The sequence below is a fragment of the Gavia stellata genome, chromosome 20 (genome assembly GCF_030936135.1).
Source record: "Gavia stellata isolate bGavSte3 chromosome 20, bGavSte3.hap2, whole genome shotgun sequence".
NCBI classification, from domain to species: domain Eukaryota; kingdom Metazoa; phylum Chordata; class Aves; order Gaviiformes; family Gaviidae; genus Gavia; species Gavia stellata.
Window position 1 is genome coordinate 1,318,989 of NC_082613.1, and position 19,940 is coordinate 1,338,928.

The 19,940-nt window shown below is 64.2% G+C and overlaps 3 protein-coding genes across 3 annotated transcripts; 1 reads left to right on the forward strand and 2 right to left on the reverse strand.

The window, feature by feature from the left end:
* Positions 1-2,958: 2,958 nt before the first annotated feature.
* Positions 2,959-5,995, reverse strand: REM1 (RRAD and GEM like GTPase 1). The gene is made up of 4 exons (XM_059827223.1): positions 5,680-5,995; positions 5,397-5,479; positions 4,055-4,259; positions 2,959-3,862 (listed from the first exon to the last, which is right to left on the reverse strand). The coding sequence occupies exons 1-4, from the start codon at positions 5,993-5,995 to the stop codon at positions 3,585-3,587; spliced, it is 882 nt and encodes a 293-aa protein (XP_059683206.1). The 3' UTR covers positions 2,959-3,584.
* A 1,220-nt stretch (positions 5,996-7,215) lies between these two features.
* Positions 7,216-14,985, reverse strand: C20H20orf96 (chromosome 20 C20orf96 homolog). The gene is made up of 11 exons (XM_059827396.1): positions 14,906-14,985; positions 14,428-14,491; positions 14,077-14,194; positions 13,580-13,722; positions 12,814-12,972; positions 12,362-12,461; positions 11,772-11,929; positions 11,542-11,643; positions 10,558-10,641; positions 10,150-10,268; positions 7,216-7,302 (listed from the first exon to the last, which is right to left on the reverse strand). The coding sequence occupies exons 1-11, from the start codon at positions 14,983-14,985 to the stop codon at positions 7,242-7,244; spliced, it is 1,188 nt and encodes a 395-aa protein (XP_059683379.1). The 3' UTR covers positions 7,216-7,241.
* A 2,200-nt stretch (positions 14,986-17,185) lies between these two features.
* Positions 17,186-18,076, forward strand: SOX12 (SRY-box transcription factor 12). The gene has a single exon (XM_059827364.1). It carries the CDS (start codon positions 17,186-17,188, stop codon positions 18,074-18,076), a length of 891 nt encoding a protein of 296 aa, XP_059683347.1.
* The last annotated feature ends 1,864 nt before the right edge of the window (positions 18,077-19,940 follow it).

Genomic DNA, 19,940 nt, shown 5'->3' on the forward strand with positions numbered 1-19,940 from the left:
AGCCATGAGGGCCACGAGAGGGAAGGCAGCGGCGGCTTCAGCCACCATCAGCCCGAGCGAGTTGCGTCCCAGGCTTCCCCTCCATCCAGCCCTGGGTTTTCCTGCCCTTTGCCATTTCCCAAGGACGCCTCCTGCGCTGCCGGGCCTCCCCCGTGACCGCTCCCAGCCCAACTGTGGCCACACTCCGCAAACACCCCCTCCATAAAAATGCCTCATATATGGCAGCAAACTCTCCCGGCCGCTGGACCGGGGCCAGGGCTCTGCTGAAAAATTGGTTGAAATGTATGTTTTCCTCACAAATATTCCTTCCCTTCCGGAGCCGCTGGCAGCCCAGCTGTGTCACCGAGCCTCTTCCTCCTCCCGCACGTCCCCCTCGCCCTCGCTGGGGCGAGAGTCCACTTGGAAGCAAAGACACCAGCGGAGGCTAAAGATTGAGCAAAGTTAAATGGTGCTGCCCCCGGTTTAGATGTGAGCCACGGGCGGGGGAAGGGAGCGCAGCGGGACTGAAAAGCAAGGTTTTCGTTTTTTTTTTTTTTAAATGTTTTCCTCTTTTTTTTAAAAAAAAGGGATCTATTTCAGGACTGGGGTGATTCATAGTTTTGTGTTTCAGGCGGAGGGCAGATGGAAAGGCCTCCCGGGAGCCCCTCTCTGTGGGGCTGGCCTCCTGCCCGGGACGCTGTCCTCTCCCTGCCACCAATTCTCCCACAAAGGAGAAGGACGGGCACCAAGGGCAGCAGCAGGCAGTGTGCCCATGCACGCCCCGCTGCTTCCCACCCTGCTGCCTGCCCAGGCCTGGCACAGCGCAGCTACGGACCCCCTTATCGCCCCCCTCACCCAGCCGCTTACGGACCCTTCAGGTGCCCACCCGTCCCCCAAACCCCAGCTTGGCTTGGGAACCCTCGACGAGGGGTGATGCTCCCCCTCCCTGCCTCGCCCCCACTGCTCAGCCCCCTGCACCACCCCAGCCCCGCTTTGGGCCCTGAGACATGACCCCCCCTCACAGCCCCCTCGGGTGGGGGCTGCAAAGTCCCTCTCCAGGAATCCCCCAAAGCTTCTCCTTTGGTTTTGGTTTCTGCCCAAGGAGCAAGATCAGCAGCTCCACTTGCTTTCCGCCGTGCTCCCAGGAAGCAGGAACGTGCAGCCCCCCAGCCGACACTCCCTCGGCAGCGGGCAGGCAGGAGCAGCCAGGCCTGGGTGCTGCCACGGCAGGACAGGGAGTCCAGGTGTCCGATTCGGCCCTTTTTGCACCAACCCCGGGTTAACCGGGGCAGCATCATTGTCCCAAGCTGGGGGGAACCCCAAGCAAATGCTGGCAGGGGGTGTGAGCCGCTTAAACCACACCCCAAAACAGCCACTGGCCACCGCCGTCTTGCGGGGACCGAGGCCTCGACCTGCCCTGGGCAGCGGCCGCCCTCCTCCCCTCTGCTTTTCCTCGCTGCTCTCCGTGAGAAGATGAACCCCCGCACCTCGGGGTGGCTGCAGACACTGTCCCCTCGGGGCTGGAAGCTGATGGGGGAACCGGGGGCTCGAGGGAGACGGGTGAGGGGGCAGCGGTCCAACCACCGTCCATCTCCACATGCCCCAGGGTCCGGCCGTGGCACCCACCAGCGTTGTCCCGGGGTCAGGAGCTGGCTCGGCACCGGCACTCAGGGCTCTCCTCCCTCCTTCCTCCCTTCGTTTCCCAGCGCCTCGCCGTGGCCCCCTTGGCCTCTCCTCCCACCCTCCAGCACAGCCGCATTTTTCTGGGTTTGAGCTCATTCTTTCCACTCCCCTCTCCGCCAGCTGCCAACTTTCCATCCCGCGGCCCCCCTCCGCCTCCTGCCGCAGGGAAACGCCGGCTGCAGCTGTGGGAGGGAGCGGCAGCAGCATGGAGCCCCCAGCCCCGCTGATGGGCACTGTGTGAACCACAGCGTCGCGTCCAGCAGCACCAGGAACCGGGGTGCAGGGAGCTCCAGGGCAGGGCCCCAGCAGAGCATCCGGAACCAGAGCAGCAGCAAGGGGAGAGCAGCAACGCCGCGGTCACCAGTGGTCCAGGGAAGCACCGCGCAACATGGAGAAAAGCCTGAACAGGCTTCCCGGGTCCTGGGGACAGAGCCACCAGGGAGAAGCCCTCGCCAGGGTTTGCACCTGTGGAGAGGCTGTTTTTCCACAGGGACAGGGCGCTGCCCCATCCCAGTGTCCCCTTTGCACTGGCAACCCCCTCTCCAGCTGCACCGTGCTGGCCACGGCCAGCGGCTCCCCACGCTCGAGCCGCAGAGCAAGCGGAAACTCCCGACCTGACCCGGGGAGGGAGGGCACCGCTGATCCTCCCTGGCGCCAGGCCCGGGGCTGCTGAGCAGGCTACCCCGCGGCGTCCCGGCTGCTTGCCTGCAGCACAGCCTAAAAACAACCGGCAGAGCCCACGCAGCTCCAGCATCACCTCCCCGGGTGCCTGGGGTCACTTGCTGCTTGCTGCAGCCAAGCACGTCCCTTCCCGGCTGGGCCACGCTGCAGCCGGTGCCACACTGCTCGGCTCCTGCCTCCCTGCCCCTTCCAGGGGCACCCGGAGCCACCGAGCGCCCAGCTCCCTGCCCAGGCTGCAGCTCCCACGGTGCTCAGGGGTTTGAAACCTGCACCTCAGCAGAGCTCAGCCCTTCCCAGAGGCTTTTCCAGAGCCGGCCGGGACCTGGGAGGTGCAGCGGGGCTGGGGGCTTCTGCCATCGCAGGGGGCGATGCTGCGACCACTGGGTGAGGAATCGGGACTTCCTCCAAAGGCGGCCAAAGGAAGCCCCAGACGGTGGTTCTCCCTACCCTGAGATGTTTCGGCTGGTGAAACTGGAGCCCGCCGAGCCCTCGCTGGAGCAGGAGGCAGGTCCTCTGCCCCAGCCGCAGGCAAGGAACTAGGCTTGAATCCTGCCACATGGCTCCGGGATGCGGCTCCCCATGGCAGGGACCCACCAGAGACCAGCACCTCCCTGATGCAGTTTATTCTGCAGACCGAGGGTTTTCCCCCTTGCACCAGTACAGAGACAGCAGAAAAACCTCAGTCCAAGAAATGCTGGTGCCAGTGAGACGTGGCACAAAGCCCTGGTGCAGAGGGGCCGGGGGTGCCAGGCGATGCTGCCGGTGCTCCCTCGGCCCAGCTCCAGGATGTCCTCGAGGTGGACACCGCTACGGTGCCCTCGCCAGTCCCTGCTGCCCTGCGAAGGATGGGCACCGTGAGCAGGACTGGCCACGGTCCCGGCAGTCTCCGGAGCTGCTCCAGCCCTGCAGGCAGACCTGTACCAGGGCACAGCCACCCCTCAGCTCCGGCTCCCCAGGAACATCTGTAGTCCAGGATCCCACCACCCCAAGTGCAGGTGCCCATCCCATCATCTGCTCCACGGGTGCAGCCCAGGGGCCCCGGCACCACTTGTCCCCCCTCCTGGAGGGGAAGCGGACGGATCCAGAGCACCCCGGGCATCCCTCAGCACTGGTTAAAACAGCGCCACGTCTTCAGCATCGCTCCGGCCCTGTCTGGGCTCTCTGCGGAGCTGCCGGCCACGCTGCCAGCAGAGAGGAGAGTCCCAGCCTGTGTGTGTGGAGGGTCCGGAGGGCGGCAGCTCTCAGAGCACAGACAGGTCGTGGCAGGACTTGGAGCGGACTTTGAGGGCCACTTTGCTGCTGTTCCTGGCCACCAGCCTGTCGAGGAAGCGCCGGGCTCTCTTGGTAAGGCTCTCCTTGCGCTTCTGGCCGGGCACGGGGCGTGCGCGGGCCTCCTTGCCCCCACGGCGCAGGCGGATCTGCCGCACCACCCCCTCGAAGAGCTCGGCCACGTTGTGCTGCAGAGCTGCCGATGTCTCGATGAACTTGCAGTCGAACACCACGGCGCAGGCACGGCCCTCTGCGAGGGAAGGGCAGGGAGGGGGCACAGCCCCGCTGGCACCCCGGGTGCTGGGGGACGGGCGCTGCCACATGCGGGGCAGCGGCTGCACGTCCAGGGACAAGGGGAAAGACACATGGGAAGCAGCTGGGCAGGGACGCCGGGTGCAGGGCCCCCCCGGGTGCCCCACCAGCCAGACCACCCCCCGCTCACCTTCGATGGAGACTTCACGGCACCGCACCAGGTCGGTTTTGTTCCCCACCAGGATGATGGGGATGTCCTCGGCCTGCCGCGCACGGCGCAGCTGGATGCGTAGCTCGGAGGCGCTCTCAAAGCTGCCGCGGTCGGTGATGGAGTAGACGATGACGTAGGCGTTCCCCACCTGCAGGCACTGGCTGCGGCGCCAGCTCTCCTCACCCTGCCACCGCACAGGGAATGAGTGTCACTGCTCTGCAGGGACTGCTGGCAGCCCCGACAACTCCCGGGGCGCACCCTGGCACCAATGGGACCTGCCAGCGCACCCCAGCAGCCCCCACGTCGTGGGGAGCAGACGTGGCCGCATTAATAAAATGTGAATTAAAAGCTCGTGATTTTGGGGGTGGTGGTGTTTGAGAGTTTCCTCCTCTGTCAGTAACTAATTGGGGCTGTGGGCTCAGCTTGGCTCGGGGGGCTGAGGCTGCACCTCCCGGAGCCACCCTCGACTGCACAACGCGTCACAGGCACAGCGCCCTGCGCGAACCAGGCACCAGTCCCCGCTGGGCAGGGTGGCATTAAGCAATAGTGGAAATAAAGGGCTGTTGTTGGGGCGTTACAGTGCTGGGGCATCTCCGGACAGCGCAGCTGTTCATGCAAAATGCAGCCCCAGCCCAAGCGGGTGCTGTGCCCGAGTTCACAGCCCAGGCACCAGCTCTGTCCCCGCTCCCGCGGATCGGTCGCTGCCTGCTGGCACCCACAGGAATGCCGGGACCCAGCATGGAGAGAGGCAAAGGGGCATTTTGAGAGAGGCAGCAATGGCAGCCCTGGCATTTCTGCCCAGGAGGTTCCTCCGTGCGCTGGGCAGAGGGAATGCCCATGCCAGGCTCTCAGAGCCACCGCTCTGCCTGTTAAAGCACGTGTCCTGGCTGGCGGCACCATCTCACGTGGATTTGTGGGCTGGCACTGCACTCCTTCCCACAGCCCCTTCTGCCTCCCCGTCCTCGTGTGAGGGACACCCTGTGCTCGCACGGCTGCTCGTGCTCTTGCGGTGCCTCGCCATGAGAGCCCCCATGGGCGAGACCACGGTGGGCAGCCTCCCACGCCGGGGAAAGGTGGGCAAAGAGCTGGTCAGAGACATGACCCCAGCCCCTGTCTTGCCCAGTATGTGTCCCCCGCTCTCCGGCAAGGGCAGCGGCGAGCCCTGGACACGGCCGGGAAAGCCCCGGGGAGGCCTCGGCGGAGCTCAGAGGCCTCAAAGCAGCGGCTGTGCCCGTACAATGTCCCCCGGGCACGTCCCAGCTCACCCAGCCCCGCTGGCAGCACGGGCTCCCCACAGCACCCAGCCCCGGCCCTGCCGTACCTGCTGCTCCGGCTCCCAGGTGTCCATCACCAGCAGCGTGGTCTCCTCGCCATCCACGGACAGCGTGCGCTCGTACGCGGCCTCTGCAAGACGCCGGGAGAGCCCAGTTGGCACGGCACTGCCCGGGCACCAAGACTTGGCCCCGGCGCTGGGCTCCTCTCCGCCTCGCACACGGGTTTTTCCCATCACGGACACGCGCTGCCTCCCCACCACCTCCTCCGGGCCCCACGGTGGGTGGCCCTGCTACAGAGGGGCCCCAACCAGCCCGCCACCGGGCACCCACCTCCGCGCTGCTCCAGCAGGTCCCGCTCCTGGACGCCGGCGAAGAGGTTGACCAGGCTGGTCTTGCCCACGCCGGGGTCGCCCAGCAGCACCACGCGGTACAGGGGCTCCCCGGAGCCGGAGGAGCCCGAGGAGTCGGAGGACCAGCTGCCCCGCGGTGCCGCGGCCCTGCCGCCCGGCTCGGAGGCGCAGTGACCGAGCTGGGGGTGGCAGGGCTCGCCCCGCGGCGTGGCACCCGGCACCCCCGGCCGCGGGAGAGGGGTGCTGGCCCTCCGCCGCAGCGGGCTCTTGCTCCCGCGCTGCGTGTTCAGGGTCATCGGCGGCACCGAGGGCGGCGGGGCTGGGCGGGGCTGGGAGAGGCCGCCCCGAGGGGCCCCGGCTCCCGGTGTCGCTCCCGGCGCCGGTAGTAGCTCGGGCACAACTTTCCCCGGGACAGGCTCGCCGCCGCCCGGCCCAGGCTTTAAACCCCGGGAGGTGGAGCCCCTCGCCGCGCCCGGTCCCTCCCCCGCCGGACACACCCCCGCCCGCACCGGCCCCGGCCCCGGCCCCGGCCGCCCTGTCCGGTCCCCGAGGTCCCCGCGGGGCTCCCGGTGCCGGAGCACGGCGAGCTCCCCCGGGGCGCGTCCCCTCGGTCCCGGGGAGCAGCGCGGGGGACGGCGGTCGCCCCGGGACGCCCCGGCCGCGCCGCTGCGGAATGCGCTGCCGCGGGTGCGGGCTCCGCCACGCTCCGCTCTGGCGTGGGACAGGGTCCCCCCGGGCCCCCGAGCCCCACCGCCGTGCTCCCCGCGGCCCCGGCCCGGCTCCAGCTCGCGTCGGCGCGGGGCAGCGCACGGCTCCGCCCGGGCCGGTCCTGCCCGGTGCCCGGTGCCCGGTGCCCGGAGGGGCTGTGCTTCGCCGGGACCTCGGAGCCCTGCTCGGCCCCTGCTCGGCAGCTGCCGCAGCGCCGTAGCCACGGGCCGGCGATGGGAAGCGCGGCCGGAGGCTCGCTTGGCACGGGCGAGAACAGGAGCTCGTTTTAGTTGAACCTGTCGGTTGGCCCGGAGCCACACGGGCGCTGCGGCACCGCTGGCACCAAACTGCCTGAGCACCGGCATCAGCCCGACCCCGCGCTGGGACACCAGTCCGGTCCACGCTGGGATGCACTGGCAGAGCCTCATGGTACCAGGGCCAGTCCCAGGCCACCCCTCATGGTCAGAGCACAGCGACTGGGAGGCCCCGTTCAGCTTCAACCCCTCCGGCGTTACTGCAACGGTGCAAAGGGGACAGGTCAGGCTGCAAGTGCCGGAGGGCTGACGATGCCTCCCCGGGAGCTGCGGTCATGGGTCTTGCCCCGTGCTCCGTCCAAGGGCCGGCAGCCTGTCAGCACAGCACAGCCTGCACAGGCCAGGGATGATGGTAACACCTTTACTGCGCCATATAACCACATCAGTGAGTCCCCAAGGCGGCTGAGTGGGCCTGGGATGGAGAAGTGCCGACAGCAAAGCTTCGCAGCTCGGCACCTCATCCGAGCCCGGCCGTGCCGTGCACTGGGCGAGGGGCCTGCGAGCGGAGCCTCTCTGAGTGTCAGGTGAGTGGCATCTCCTCGGCGGGGAGGCTGAGGACCACCTCAGTGTCCGGCATGCACCTGAGAGAGAGAGGAGAGTTAGGAGGAGCAAAGCAAAGAGTGGGAATGAGCCGCCGTGTTTCGGCCGGTTTGGTGCGAGGAGGAGGAGAAGCTCCTGCACAGCCAGGGCGGGAGGTGGGTGACAGCTGCGGTGCTCTGTGCAGCCCACCCAGAGCTCGGAGGCGTCCCATCCCCTGCATGGGGCGGGTGGGGGAAGCCTGCCTTGGGTCTGCTGTGCCACTTTCTCTGTGTCCCCAGGGTCCGGGACTGGTTTTCAGCGGGGAGGGCCCAGACACTTGTTCTGGGACACAGGACAAAGTAAGCAGCCAGGGGAACAGGGGGAAAAACCCTTTAATACCAGATGAGGGTTGTTGTGCACAGCTCCTGTTGAGCATGAACCAGAGCCCGGCCCGACCTCGAGCTCACCCCAGCACTATTTTGCTTTTTGGTTCACTCTTCATGGTCTACCCCAGCCACTAACCGCTCTGCCTACAAAAGAAATCGTCTCCAAGCCTGAGCCCTGCTCCACGGCCCTGTCTTAGACCGCGCTCGCGACTGAGCCCTCTGCAAGGCGGGCTCGGTGCTCGCTGGCCTTCCCGGAGAGGCAGAGCCAGATGTAATCCCTGTGGCTCTTAGAGGGAGAAGGAATGAAATTAGCCACCCCGCACTGTCAATCCCGAAAGACAAACAGAAGCGGAGAAAGCCCGCCGGAGCAGCCATGTACATCTGCTTTCTCGCAGAGAGAGGACAAGCACAGCAAGCTGGGCTTGCTCAGAGCTGCGCTCATCCATCTCTGTCTCAGTCCAGGACAAACTGTGCGTCCGGTGTGTCCCTAGCACAGGGCTTGAAGCTGCTGGCGAAGTCCGCCCGGCTTCCCTTGAAGCAAGAGGATTTTTAACGAGGGGAAACTGAAATGCAGATGGGAACGGATATGCAGGGGGTTACAGCTCCTCCGGGCTCCACACGCTGCCAGCAGCACACAGGGACCCAAGGGGGGCCAGCAAGAGTCCTGGCCTCCTACGCACCCTTACGCTTCCAGGCTGAGCTCAGCTCGTGTCCGATTTTGCTCTTTCAAGAAGCAAATCCGGTGTCTGGAACCAAAGGGTTAATTAGGAGAAACGAAGGGCTGGTGAAGTCGTGTGAAAAGTTGCAGGGAGGTCAGTGGGAAAGGGCTGAGGGATGGCGGAGAGGGCTCTGGCACGGGCTCCCGCCTGTCAGGGCGGGTAAGCACCAAATGCCTGACTTGTGATGTTACAGAAACTTTCCACTTGGGCCTTCCTGCTATTTTTAACTCTGCTCCCAGCCGCTCAGTAACCCCAGCCCCACCAGCTGTCGAGGCTAATTAATTCCCTTTTTTTATCATTTTTTTTTATCGGAAAAAAATTAAGTTGCAGTAATCCATCAGGCAGCCGCTCGCTTCCCTGCCGCGGTCTCCTGACACGTTCCAGGCTTTTCCTCCTGCTTCGGCTCGTGCCTCTGCAGCGCTGCAGCCATACCTGGCTTCCAGCTCAAACCCAGGCCCCGGAGCAGGAGATCCAGCCCCTCTTGTCGCCTGCAGCACCACCGGTTTGCTGAGTGAGCGTCTGCTCATCCCAAGGGATGATAATTTCATGCAAAAGAACCCCTGTGTGCGTGTGAGGTGCGGAGGAGCCGAGGGGCTGGCCTGCATCTGCAGCGGCGGGACCCGCTGGAAAGGAATGACTCCGTTAACAGACGTCTCTGTGCCGAGAACAATTTGTATAGGCAGTTGCTGTAAATAAACGCTCATATGCACGCTGTTTTGCACACAACTACAGGTTTCAGGCTACAGCATACTCAAGATTTAAACACATTTGACCCATTTTTTCCTCAGGATTGTAACCCTGGTCAGCGGACAGCACAGAAAGCCAAGGCACCTCAGCAGCTCTAAATCATTTGTGATTTTTGTGATTTGTCCTGTCCTGGGCAGGACCCCGCTGCCACGAGACAAGGGGCAGCGTTACACCTTCAGCCTGCTGTGGGTATGGTGGAAAATAGCTTGTCACAGCTGGCTGTTGGTACGCTTCAGCCTAGACTTGGCCAGTCTGGGTCTGTCCCTGGAGAGGAGAGCCCAGTATTCCTGTGACTGAGCTGGCAGGGCCTTCTCCCCATCACCGCGAAGTGAGGATTCGCCTTACCCTTTGTAATTCTTATATCCAGTATCAGCACAGCGCACGCTGGTAAACGGGAGTGGGGATTACCCACAACCTCCACTTGGGAAGTAATTAGCTACCAGTGAACTGGGACAGGGAAAGAGCAGTGAGAAAGATAACGAAGTTTTGCCCTTTTGCTGCCAGGCAACGTTGCCAATGCATTTTTTTACAGATGAGGGAAACGGCTGCCCATCTTTGTTCTCACGGAGCGCTGGTGCCATTTCACACAACCAGCAAGGCGGCTCTAGATGGACAAGACCTGCCTCGACAGGGATGCTCCTCACGAGCCTGTCCCCTTCCCTCAGTTTTGTTTCCCAACCACAAAGTGAAAACCACAATAAAGAGTCAGCATAGGCACAAGGGCCTTGAAAAGCTCTGCTGGTCCTGACTGTCCCTGGCTGCAGCCACTATTAGTCTCCACTTGCAGGGAAGCCCAGAAGAGAGATGTGATGTCACCAAGGATCAGTATTAGAGTTGTGGCTAGTTTCTAGCTGCTCTCAGGCAAGACCACGAGACCCTGCAGCCATCTTCCCAAGCAGAACCCAACGTAACTGTGGGTTTATAACCCAGGCTGGGTGTAGGTTTAAAAACAACGCCTGTGAAAATGATGGGGTAAGGTTATTAGCACTCAGTGCCAGAGACCCCGCAGCCCAAGGACGCAGAGAAAGGGCTGTGCACGCCCACTGACCAGCCTTACTTCGGTCTGCGGAGAAGAACGTCAGCAAAGATCAGCTCTCTTGGGTCTCTTGCGCTCTGGCGGAGTGTCTGGATGCTTCTCTTCAGCTCACCAATCTCCTCCTCCAGGTCCTTAATAATCTGAATGAATGACATTTCTACAAGTACTTTGCAATAGACACAGGAATAAAAGTTTTACAGGTTTTGCAAACAGCAGAGCTAGAAAACATCCCTCGTGCAAGTAAGCCCCTACAGGCTTCCTGAAATACCTGCTGGACTGCTCCTCCTCAGGAGGCCCTACCAGCCCACTGACTCCAGTGGAAATGGAAGGCAACGTACCCCACTAAGGCAGACAAAATCCTCACAAAGGGCAAGGGCTGAGGGTGGCTGGCTCTGCTGCACTGCTCTGGTTCCTCCCCAGCTTGCTCACCTCTCTTTGCCTCAGTATTTCACGTCGCAGAACGTGATTGTTTATCGCCATCTGCTTCAGGCCATCCTGCTGCAGCAACATTTCCTGCGTGGATGAAGACAAGAAAACCAGCTGAAGAAACTCCACAGTAACCACCAGCATGAAACCCTGCCGCTGCCGGGTGCCAACGCTGGCTGCGTCCAGTTGCGTCACTCTTCAAGGAAATGATTTCTGCTCGAATAAGGTTTGGGTTCTGGCTCTGGAAAGAGCCTGTCATTGAGATCACATTGTGCTGATCACGGATCAAGGCTGAGGAACTCGAGAGATCCAGTTCAGTTTCCCAGGAAAAGCTTATTAATGTTGCTTGGGTAACTTATATCATCCATGCTTACAAATTCACCTGTAAAAGGGTTAAGCAGTTCTACATCAGAGCAGGCTGTAAATGGAGTCAGTAATTAATATTTTCTTAGTGCTCTCAAGCTGCTAACCCAGGAAAAGTACTAAGCACATCATGCGAGCAGGAACCGCACAACCGGAGTTCCTCCTATTTTGGGAAGAACGACAGCAGTCCCTGCTCTGTAGTGCTGCATATAGTTTAATTTCCTCATGAATTTATTACAAACATATGTGCGCTGCTACAGTGGTGTCACAGCCAATTAGCGAAGCAGCTACCTAAATAATGTAATAAAACAGGGACCATAAAAGCAGGGTGAATGCTGGGTCACAGCGCACTCACCTCCATGTGGCAAACTCTCAGGAGCGAGTCTGAGAATACTTCAACACATCAGACTGCAGCAGCAACTCAGAAACGCTTCTCATGTACCCTCCCAGCCTGACAAACAGCTCCAGTATGGCATCAGGAGGGGAGCAGTGATGCTCTGTTACATTTTGGGCGCTGGCTGCACCGTGCTATTGCTAATGGGCAATGTGTGGCAGCCCCTGCCTTGTCTCCCAGTTCCCAGAAACTGATCCCCCTTGCTGGGACATCACATGAACTCCACAAACCTTCATGACTTTCTGTAATAGTGCCTCTTGTTCTGCCCGTGCCTTCTCTTCCAATTCCTCCAAGACGGCCTTCCCCATTTCTTCTGTCTTGTCTATCTCCTTCTGAGAACGGCAGGAAGCAGTGCACAGAAACAACGGGAGCGTTAGGCAAGAAAACCATTGCATTCCTTCCTCCCACTGCCCTTTCCCTCCTCCCTGGCAACGCTGCAGGGAAGGAGAGTTCTCAGCACCTGCTGTTGCTCCTTCAGGTTCTGGATGCTGCGCTGCAGAAGGACTATCTGGACGGCTTGTTCCGGATACTGCCCATCGATGTAGGTCCGCAGCACGCCGAGCTCATCCTGGAGAACCTGTACCTTTGATGTGACTTCATTCAGCTGCTGCTGTAGCTCTGATTGAAAGTCAAACCAGAAAATCTCAACCCAGGGGTTCCAGAGCTTCACTTGTTCACTGAGCTAAGGAGTCTGTCCCGCATTTGCCTGAGCCCTTCTCTACAGAGATTACACACCCTGTGGGGAGTGGGAACAGCCACCCCGAGTCAGACCACCTTGACCAGATCCTGCCCCAACGGGACGGTGCAAACAGCTGCCAAGGAGGCGATTCTTCCGACCCCCTGGAGTGCAGGCTGCCAGGTGTCACGGGGCTCTCTCCCTCCTGACAGGCTGACGGGAAGATCATCCCCACAGAGCAAACGGGATTCATTTTCAGAAATGGAACCGTTTGACATTTGTAAGATCAACACAGTGCCTTTAATCTACGAAGATGGAAAGCAAAGGTAACACGATTGTATAGACCGCACTTCATAGCAATGTGGGCAACTCACTTCCCAGATTCTTTTCCATTGTTTTTTCCATCTCCTGGAGCTCCGCCCTTGCTGTATCCAGCCGGTTCCGATTGACAGTCTGCACCATTGCCTTGACCCTCTGTCGGTATCAGATTTTATACTGTCGGTATCAGATTTTCTCAGTATTTCAGCTGGAGCTGAGGACATTATGGAGGAGGGATGGATTTGGGCTGTTACAGGGCTGACTACTATTGCTTGGGACAGTTACAGTCAGGGTGCTCTCACGGCTTTAAAACATGGGCACAAAACAAGAGCACCTCACAGGATCTTTGGGCATTGGAGAGCTCCCCCCAGGACGGGAGATGCTCCAGTCACACTCGGTGCGGTGGAAGGGGCCGGGCAGGACCTGATCCTTCTCCAGTACTAATGGGAGTAATGGGAAAATCTGCATTCTGCTGAATTGGGTCTGTAGGCCAACCCTAAAGCCTCACCTGAAATACTTCATACTGCTGCAGCAAGACCCTTGCTTGCTTGGCAGTGCTGTCGTCAGTGTGCTGGATGTCCTTCATCAGCCGGCAGTTGGTCTCTGCCAGGCAGGCACTGCGCTGCTTCAGCTCCTCGATGGCATTTTTCTTCAGATTGGTTAGATTCTACGGGAATTTGTGGATTAAAGGGTTGCGGATTCCACCAGTTCCACCAGCCCCAAGTTTTCTTAGCATCGTTTGCCGTCCCCGGGACATTGCTGTCCCATGGTAACAGCACCAACAAGGCCCTGGCCATCCTGGCATCGCACAACTAACCTCAGCCTCGGTGCTGAGGCACTTCCCCCATACAGCACAGCCCTGCTCCCACGTTCCTTACTGCCAGCTGCAGGATCACCGTCTCTTTTATAACCATCTTGCACCTACTAAAAAGCTGTGGCCATGTCCTCCATCTCAACCTTCTCTTTGCTAGACTGAGAAAATCTGATACCGACAGTCTTTTCTAACAGGTTACATTTCCTAAATCTCATCCCTCTTACTGCTACAGTCTGGACTCTCTCCCGGTTTCTCTTAATTTTTCTTGATAGACAATATCAAGGTTAGATTTCACCAGCATTAAGCGGAGCAGCATAATTACCTCCAGTGTATTAATAAATAAACACGTGCCATTTTGCAAAAGTGAGTCATTCCGCTAGAATTTCCTCCCTAAAGGCAGGCAGGGTAACTGTACGGATTTGCTACCTACCTCCCAGCACTGGATATTTGTGACACGTACCGTGGTAATTTTGACCTCTTCCAGGGTTTTAGCTAATTCAGCCTTCTTGAGCGCTAATTTCCTCTGAGTAAAACTTCTGTATTTCTCTTGGGATGATGATGTCTCCGAAGGCAAGGGTGTTTTTCTACTCAGCATAAATGCAACTGGTAAAACAAAAAAGAAGCCTGTGCTTATTTCACAGTCCAGTTTTAACGCCTTACATCTACTGTCTCCTGTCATATGTGGCTGAGGGAAATATAAAGAACAACTGAGAGACTGAATTCAAACCTTCTACAGCCCCAGCAACAGCAGCTCACAGTTACAGCCCAGGAGCCGAGCCTACAAAGCGCTCCCTGGCCTTTTCTAGTTCTTCCCCTTTATTCTCAGCATTTCCCCTTGGGTAATTTTCTTTTTGTGGCTTGTGCTGTATGTCTCCCAGCAGAAAGCACTGGGTTAATGCAAAAGCGGCACCAGCGAGCAGGGGCAGCAGGGCAGCGTACAAGGGAATCTCTCCCAACCTGGCTTGTTCTTCTCCTCTTTCTTCTGCTTGTCCTCATTGGTGAGCGGTGGCAAAGTCAACCTGCGGGCTGGAGATTTCCTCTCCTCTGCATCTGCCTTCTGCCGTTTGCTGTAATCCTAAACTCAGCACGACAGCAGCACAGAAAAGATGGGGAGTCAGAGGAGGTTTGCGAGCAGAGACCTCGCTGACGTGACCCACAGTTCCGACTCCCCTCCGCAACTCCTCTGGGGCTTCCAGGAGAGCCTTTGTGCCCTTCACCAGCAGCAAGTCTCAGGTCTGTTTGAGAGACGCTGCGTTTGTGACCACACTGCTGTAAATGCCATAAACCCCACGGGAACAAGAGACTTACTGTTCTCTCGAGCTCCTCCACGACACTCGGGACCGGGCCCTTTGCACCCATCTCCGCGCAGGCTCTGGAAGGAAAAAGCGAAACCCCGGCGAGGATGCTGAGCCCCACAGCTCTGTCCGTCCCCACGGACAAGCCTCTGTGGGTCCAGTCAGGGCAGAGGGGCAGCGACACCCCCGGGGCTATGGCACCCTTAGGGAGCCCCACCTTCACCGACCTCCCCTGCCCCACGGGGAGCCCCCTACCCATCCTCCCTGCCCCACGGGGAGTCCTCCTGCCTGTCCCCCACGGGGACACCCCCCGGCCCGCTCCTTTGTCCCTCTGGGAGTCCCCCTGCACCCCGGGGATCCCCCCTTCGCCACGGCCCCCCGCCATCCTTCCGCCCCCCGGGGATGCCCCGTACCCCATGGCCCCCCGGGGATGCCCCCGTACCCCATGGCCTCCCGCCATCCTCCTGCCCGCCCCGGGGGTCCCCCTGTACCCCGCGTCCCCGCCTCCCGGCCCCGGGTCGGTCTCCATGGCGACAGCAGGCCGGTGCGGAGGCCGGGCGGGGCCCGCCATCACGGGAAGGGGCGGGAGGGGCGCCCCCTGCCGGCTCCGCCCCGGCGCCGCACGGCAGGAGCCCGGGGGCAGAGGGACGGGATCCACCGGGACGGGAGCTGTCGGAGCGGACAGCCCTGCGGCACGGGCCCTGTGGGACGGGGACTCGCTGCTTGCGGGGCGGTTGGGGCTGGGAGGGAGCAGACCCCGCGGCGGCAGCGCGGGGCGAGGGTCGGCCGCCCCGGAGAGCCCGGAGGATGGCGGCGGCGGCGCACGGCACCGGCGGGCACGGGGCAGCCGCTTCAGGGCCGCTCAGCTCTGTTCTGCGCTACCGGCGTTGCCGGGCTAATGCACGCTCACCCGGTCCCGCCCGCGGGGCCGGGCGCGAAGCCCTGTGGGTCAGGGGGAATGGCCGAGCAGGTGCCCGGTGCCAGGAGCCGTGCTGGAGCTGCGTGGCGGGTGCCCGGTGCCGGGCACGGTCCCCGGCCACGGCGGGCGGGAACGGCTCGGGCAGGCGCCGCCCGCAGGCCCCGGCCTGCCAGGCCCCGTGCGCGGCCCAGCGCGATGGGGGAGCCGCGGTGGGGGGGTTGTGTGGTGTTCCCCCGGCAGCGGGGCTGCGGAGGGGCGTGGGCAGGGCCCAGGGGCCCAGACCGGGCCCGCGGGAGGGCAGGCCCCGGGGCAGGCCGCAGTGCCCGGGGTAGGCCGCGGGCGGCGGCGGGGCCCCGGGCCCCGCTCGGGCCCCTGTTACCACAGCAACTGGCGGCGGCGGCGCAGCCAATGGGCGCGCGCCCTGCGGCGGGCCCGCGCCCCGCGGCAGCAGCCAATGGGCGCGGCCCCTGGCGGGCAGCCCGCGGTCTCCGGGGCAACAGGGCCGCCGCCGCCGCGCCATTGGTGCCGCCCGCAGCCCCGCGGAGGGGGCGGGGCCTGGCCGGGAGGGGCGGGGCCTGGCTGGGCCGGGCCGCGCCGCGGGGGACAAGGCCCCACTCGTGGCACCGGGGCAGCCGCGTGGCCGCCGCGTGGGCAGCGCATTCCCCGCCCGGCAGTCCCCGTCCCCGCCGCGAGCCCAGCCCCGGGGAGACGCCGTTGGGGAGCGGCGGGGGGGGGGACACACACGACACACACGACGCGTCCCCGAAGGCACCGCGGCCTTCCCACGCCGCGGGGGGCCGAGCGCTGCACGTGCCAGCGGGACGGCACGGGGGCTGTCCCGGGCCGGGGCTCTGCCGGGGGGACCGGGGAGAGTGGGCGCCCCGGGAGCCCGGTGGACCGGCAGGGGCGGGGTCCGGGAGCCGCGTCCCGGGGGGAGGCTCAGCGTCCCGGCGGGGCAGAGCCGTGCCCGGGCCGGGGTGCAGCTCCCAGGGGGCCGTGAGGGGCGTGGGGGCTCCCGGGGGTGCCCACGTGCGGGGGTAGGGGGCACCGGGGACACCGGGGTGCCCAGACCGGGGGAGCGGCGGGTGCTGGCAGCAGCGGGGCATCGCGGGCGGGTACCGGCGGGCACGGGGAGGTACCGGGGTGCCCAGGCCGGGGTACCGGGACGCTCGTGTGAAGGTACCGGGGGTCACCGGGGTGCGGCGGCGGCCGTACCGGGGGGGTACCGGGGCGTGCCGCCCTGCCATTCTCTCCAGCAACCCCTCTCCGGAGGGCGCCCATTGGCGGAGCCGGATCTTCCCCCCCGCCCCGCGGCCAATGGGCCGGGGGGGGGCGGTGCCTCCCATTGACAGAACCGGCGCGGCGGTGTTTACCGGGGGCGGAGCGGCGGCGCCTATAAGAGCGGCACCGGGGGGGCGTGCGGCTGCCGGGCTGCCCGCACCGCCCCCGCGCACCCCCCGACCCGCTCCCGTCGCAGCGGCCCCGCACCCCACCCCACCGGAGCATCCGCTGACTCAACCGGGGGAGCGTCCCCGGGCCGGTGCGGAGCGTCCCCGAGCGTCCCCGGGCCGGTGCGGAGCGTCCCCGAGCATCCCCGGACCGGACCGCTGCGGAGCATCCCCGAGCCGGAGACCGCCGGCCGGGCCCGGGACCCCCTCCGGAGCATCGCAGCGGCCGCCGCCCCGGCGGATCCGCTCCCGCCGTGCGCCCCCGGGCCCCGGCGCGGTCCCCTGCGCCCCGCCCCGCCGCCGCCGCCCGCTCCGCACAATGGGGGCGGCGCGGTGCGGCGCGTAGCGGCGGGCGGGGAGGCGGCGGCGGCGGCGACGGCGGCGGGGGGGTCCCGGGCCCCGGCATGGGGCAGCGCGGCACGCGGGGCCGGGGCGCGGAGGCTCGGCGGGAGCCCTGCGCCCCGCTGCCCGCCCGCGACGCCGAGCCCGGCTGGTGCAAGACGCCGAGCGGGCACATCAAGCGGCCCATGAACGCCTTCATGGTGTGGTCGCAGCACGAGCGCCGGAAGATCATGGACCAGTGGCCCGACATGCACAACGCCGAGATCTCCAAGCGCCTGGGCCGGCGTTGGCAGCTCCTCCACGACTCCGAGAAGATCCCCTTTGTCAAGGAGGCCGAGCGCCTGCGCCTCAAGCACATGGCCGACTACCCCGACTACAAGTACCGGCCCCGGAAAAAGGGCAAGGTGGGCGCCGGCGCGTCCCGCCCGCGGTTGCCGGTGAAGATCAAACCCTCCGTGCTGGGCCGCGGCTCCGCCGGCCGCAGGCAGCCCGCCAAGCCGCCCGACGCCACGCAGGAGCCCGCGCCGGAGGTGCCCGTCGAGGACTGCCCCACGGCGCCCGGCACGGCCGCCTGGCACGTGGCACCCACCGGGGAGCGCGGCCCGCAGGAGCCCCCCGCACCCCCCAGCCCCGCCGCCGCCTGCCCCGAGCCCGGGAGGTCCCCGGAGAGCGGGTCCCCCTCTCCCGTGTCGGCCGCGTCCCCTCCCTCCTCCTTCAGCTCCTCCGATGAGGAGCTGGAGGAAGAGCTGCTGGGCGTCCTGCCCGGGCGGGCCCCCGCCGGTGCCACCTGCAGTGCCCTGGACTGGTCCGTCTTCGACAAGGACCACGACCTCTTCCCGCGGGGAGGCTCCTCGCACTTTGAGTTCCCGGACTATTGCACGCCCGAGGTGACGGAGATGATAGCGGGGGACTGGCTCATGTCCAGCATCTCGGACTTGGTCTTTACCTACTGAGTCCCGCGCTCTGCAGGTAACACTCCTTTTTTTGGTTTTTTTCCCCACAATCAGGTCATATCAAAAAAAAAAGCAGAAAAAAAAAAAGAACCGAAACCAGCTGTTTACATGCAGGAATCAGGTATTTTGCCTTGAAGCCGCTGGAAGGCAGAGCTCCCTGCTCACCCCATCCCCCTGGCACACACCCACTCCTCGTCCGTCCGTCTGTCCGGCCCTCGCCTCGTGACCGCGGGACGCGTGGCTGGCCGCCGCGCTTATTTGCCCGTGAAATGCGAGCGTCTGATCGGGTTTTCATTGTCAGCGCCCTGCGCCCGGCCCCTTCCCCCTGCGGCTCCGCCGGCCATGGCCGCTCCCGGCCGCTCCCATCCCGCCGGCTGCTGCCCCGTGTTCCCTCCCGCTCTCCGGGCAGCGGGAGCACCCACGCCAGCCCCGGCTCCTGGTGCCCGTCCTGCCCTCCCCATTCCTTGGGGAGCGGCCGATTCCTTTTGCTTTTTGACTGCATTTAAAGCACGGCTTCAATTTTCTCCTCTTCCTCGTTGCAGCCCCTGGGGAGGGATCCCCGGCTGCGCCGCGGCCAGGGGCAGCAGAGCCATGCGGAGCCCTCCCTGCCCGACACCCCGTTTCGTGGGGGTCCCTGGCTTCAGGGGTTCGGTGTCCCACAGGACCGGCGCTTTCCCTGCGGCGCGCGCTCCCCGCTTTGGGAAGAGCGAAGTTGCACGCACGTGATCCGCACGTGGACGCGGGAGGCTGTGTTGTTCCTCTCGCCAGGCGGTTGTGCGGAGGAGGCTGTGCCGTGGGGGGAGCCCGTGCCCGGAGCCACCCCCAACCCCAGTGGGGACAAGCCCTTCCCGAAGCAGCCAGCCCCCATTTTAGCCTGGGACCCGGTGCCCACGCAGGACCCGTTCTCTGCGCTGGCTCGCCTTGGCCGGTGAGCCGGGTCCCACCGTGCCCGGCCGCGGTGGGCGATGCTGCCGGGGTGGCTGGGAAGGAATGCTGCGGGGAAATCTGCCTTAAGCAACTGCCCAAACGGGGCCAAGAGCGGCGGCAGCCGACACCGGTGGGCACATGGGGTGTGGGCGATGCTCCGGCGTGGCACTCCTCCACGCAGCACCACACCGTGCCCCGCTGCCGGCTGCGCCAAGAGCAGGGCCATTCCGGCAGAGCGCTGCCAAGGAGCTTCCCGGCAGGGAAGGTCCTGCCCCAGCGGCTCCTCCAGCCAGGCTGTTCTTTGCTTTTCCTAATGGCTCCTTCCTGCAAGGAGCTGCCTCCTCCTGCTGCCGGAGAGCACGTGGCTGCAGCGCCAGCTCGGCGGCTGCCGCAGGCTGTGTTTGCGGGGCAGGGGCTGCGCTCAGGTACGGCTGTGGTTTGTGGGGTGCTGGCGGGGACCCCGGCCCCCCCCGAGCTGCCAGCCCTGGGGACGTGCCTGTGGCAGAGGCCGGCAGCGCCCGGAGGAGCTGTACTGGGCTCGGCAGGGACCGCTGCTTGAAGCAGCCGCTGAGGTTCCCCCATGCCCCTGACTCCCCGGGGGCTCTGGGTGTCCGCCCGTCCCGGACAGTGGGGTGCTGGGGGCAGCGGGGCACCCACGCCCTGGGGCTCTGCCTCCCCCTTTCAGGGCTGCCAGTTCCTCCGGCCACAGGCTGCCCCACGCCTGCCCCTTGCTGTGGGGCTGGATGGAGCCGTGACCAGGGGAAGGGCATCCCCCCAGGGCCGCTCGGAGAGGGGGACCTGCCTGGCCCCGCTGCCAGAGGTGCCGGTGGCCCTGGCTGAGCCGTGGGGACAGGCTCTGCGGCACAGGGAGAGGTGTGTCCCCAGGCCCTTCACAGGGATGCTCGGTGTCCCCGTGCGGGACCTCGGGGTCCCCTGG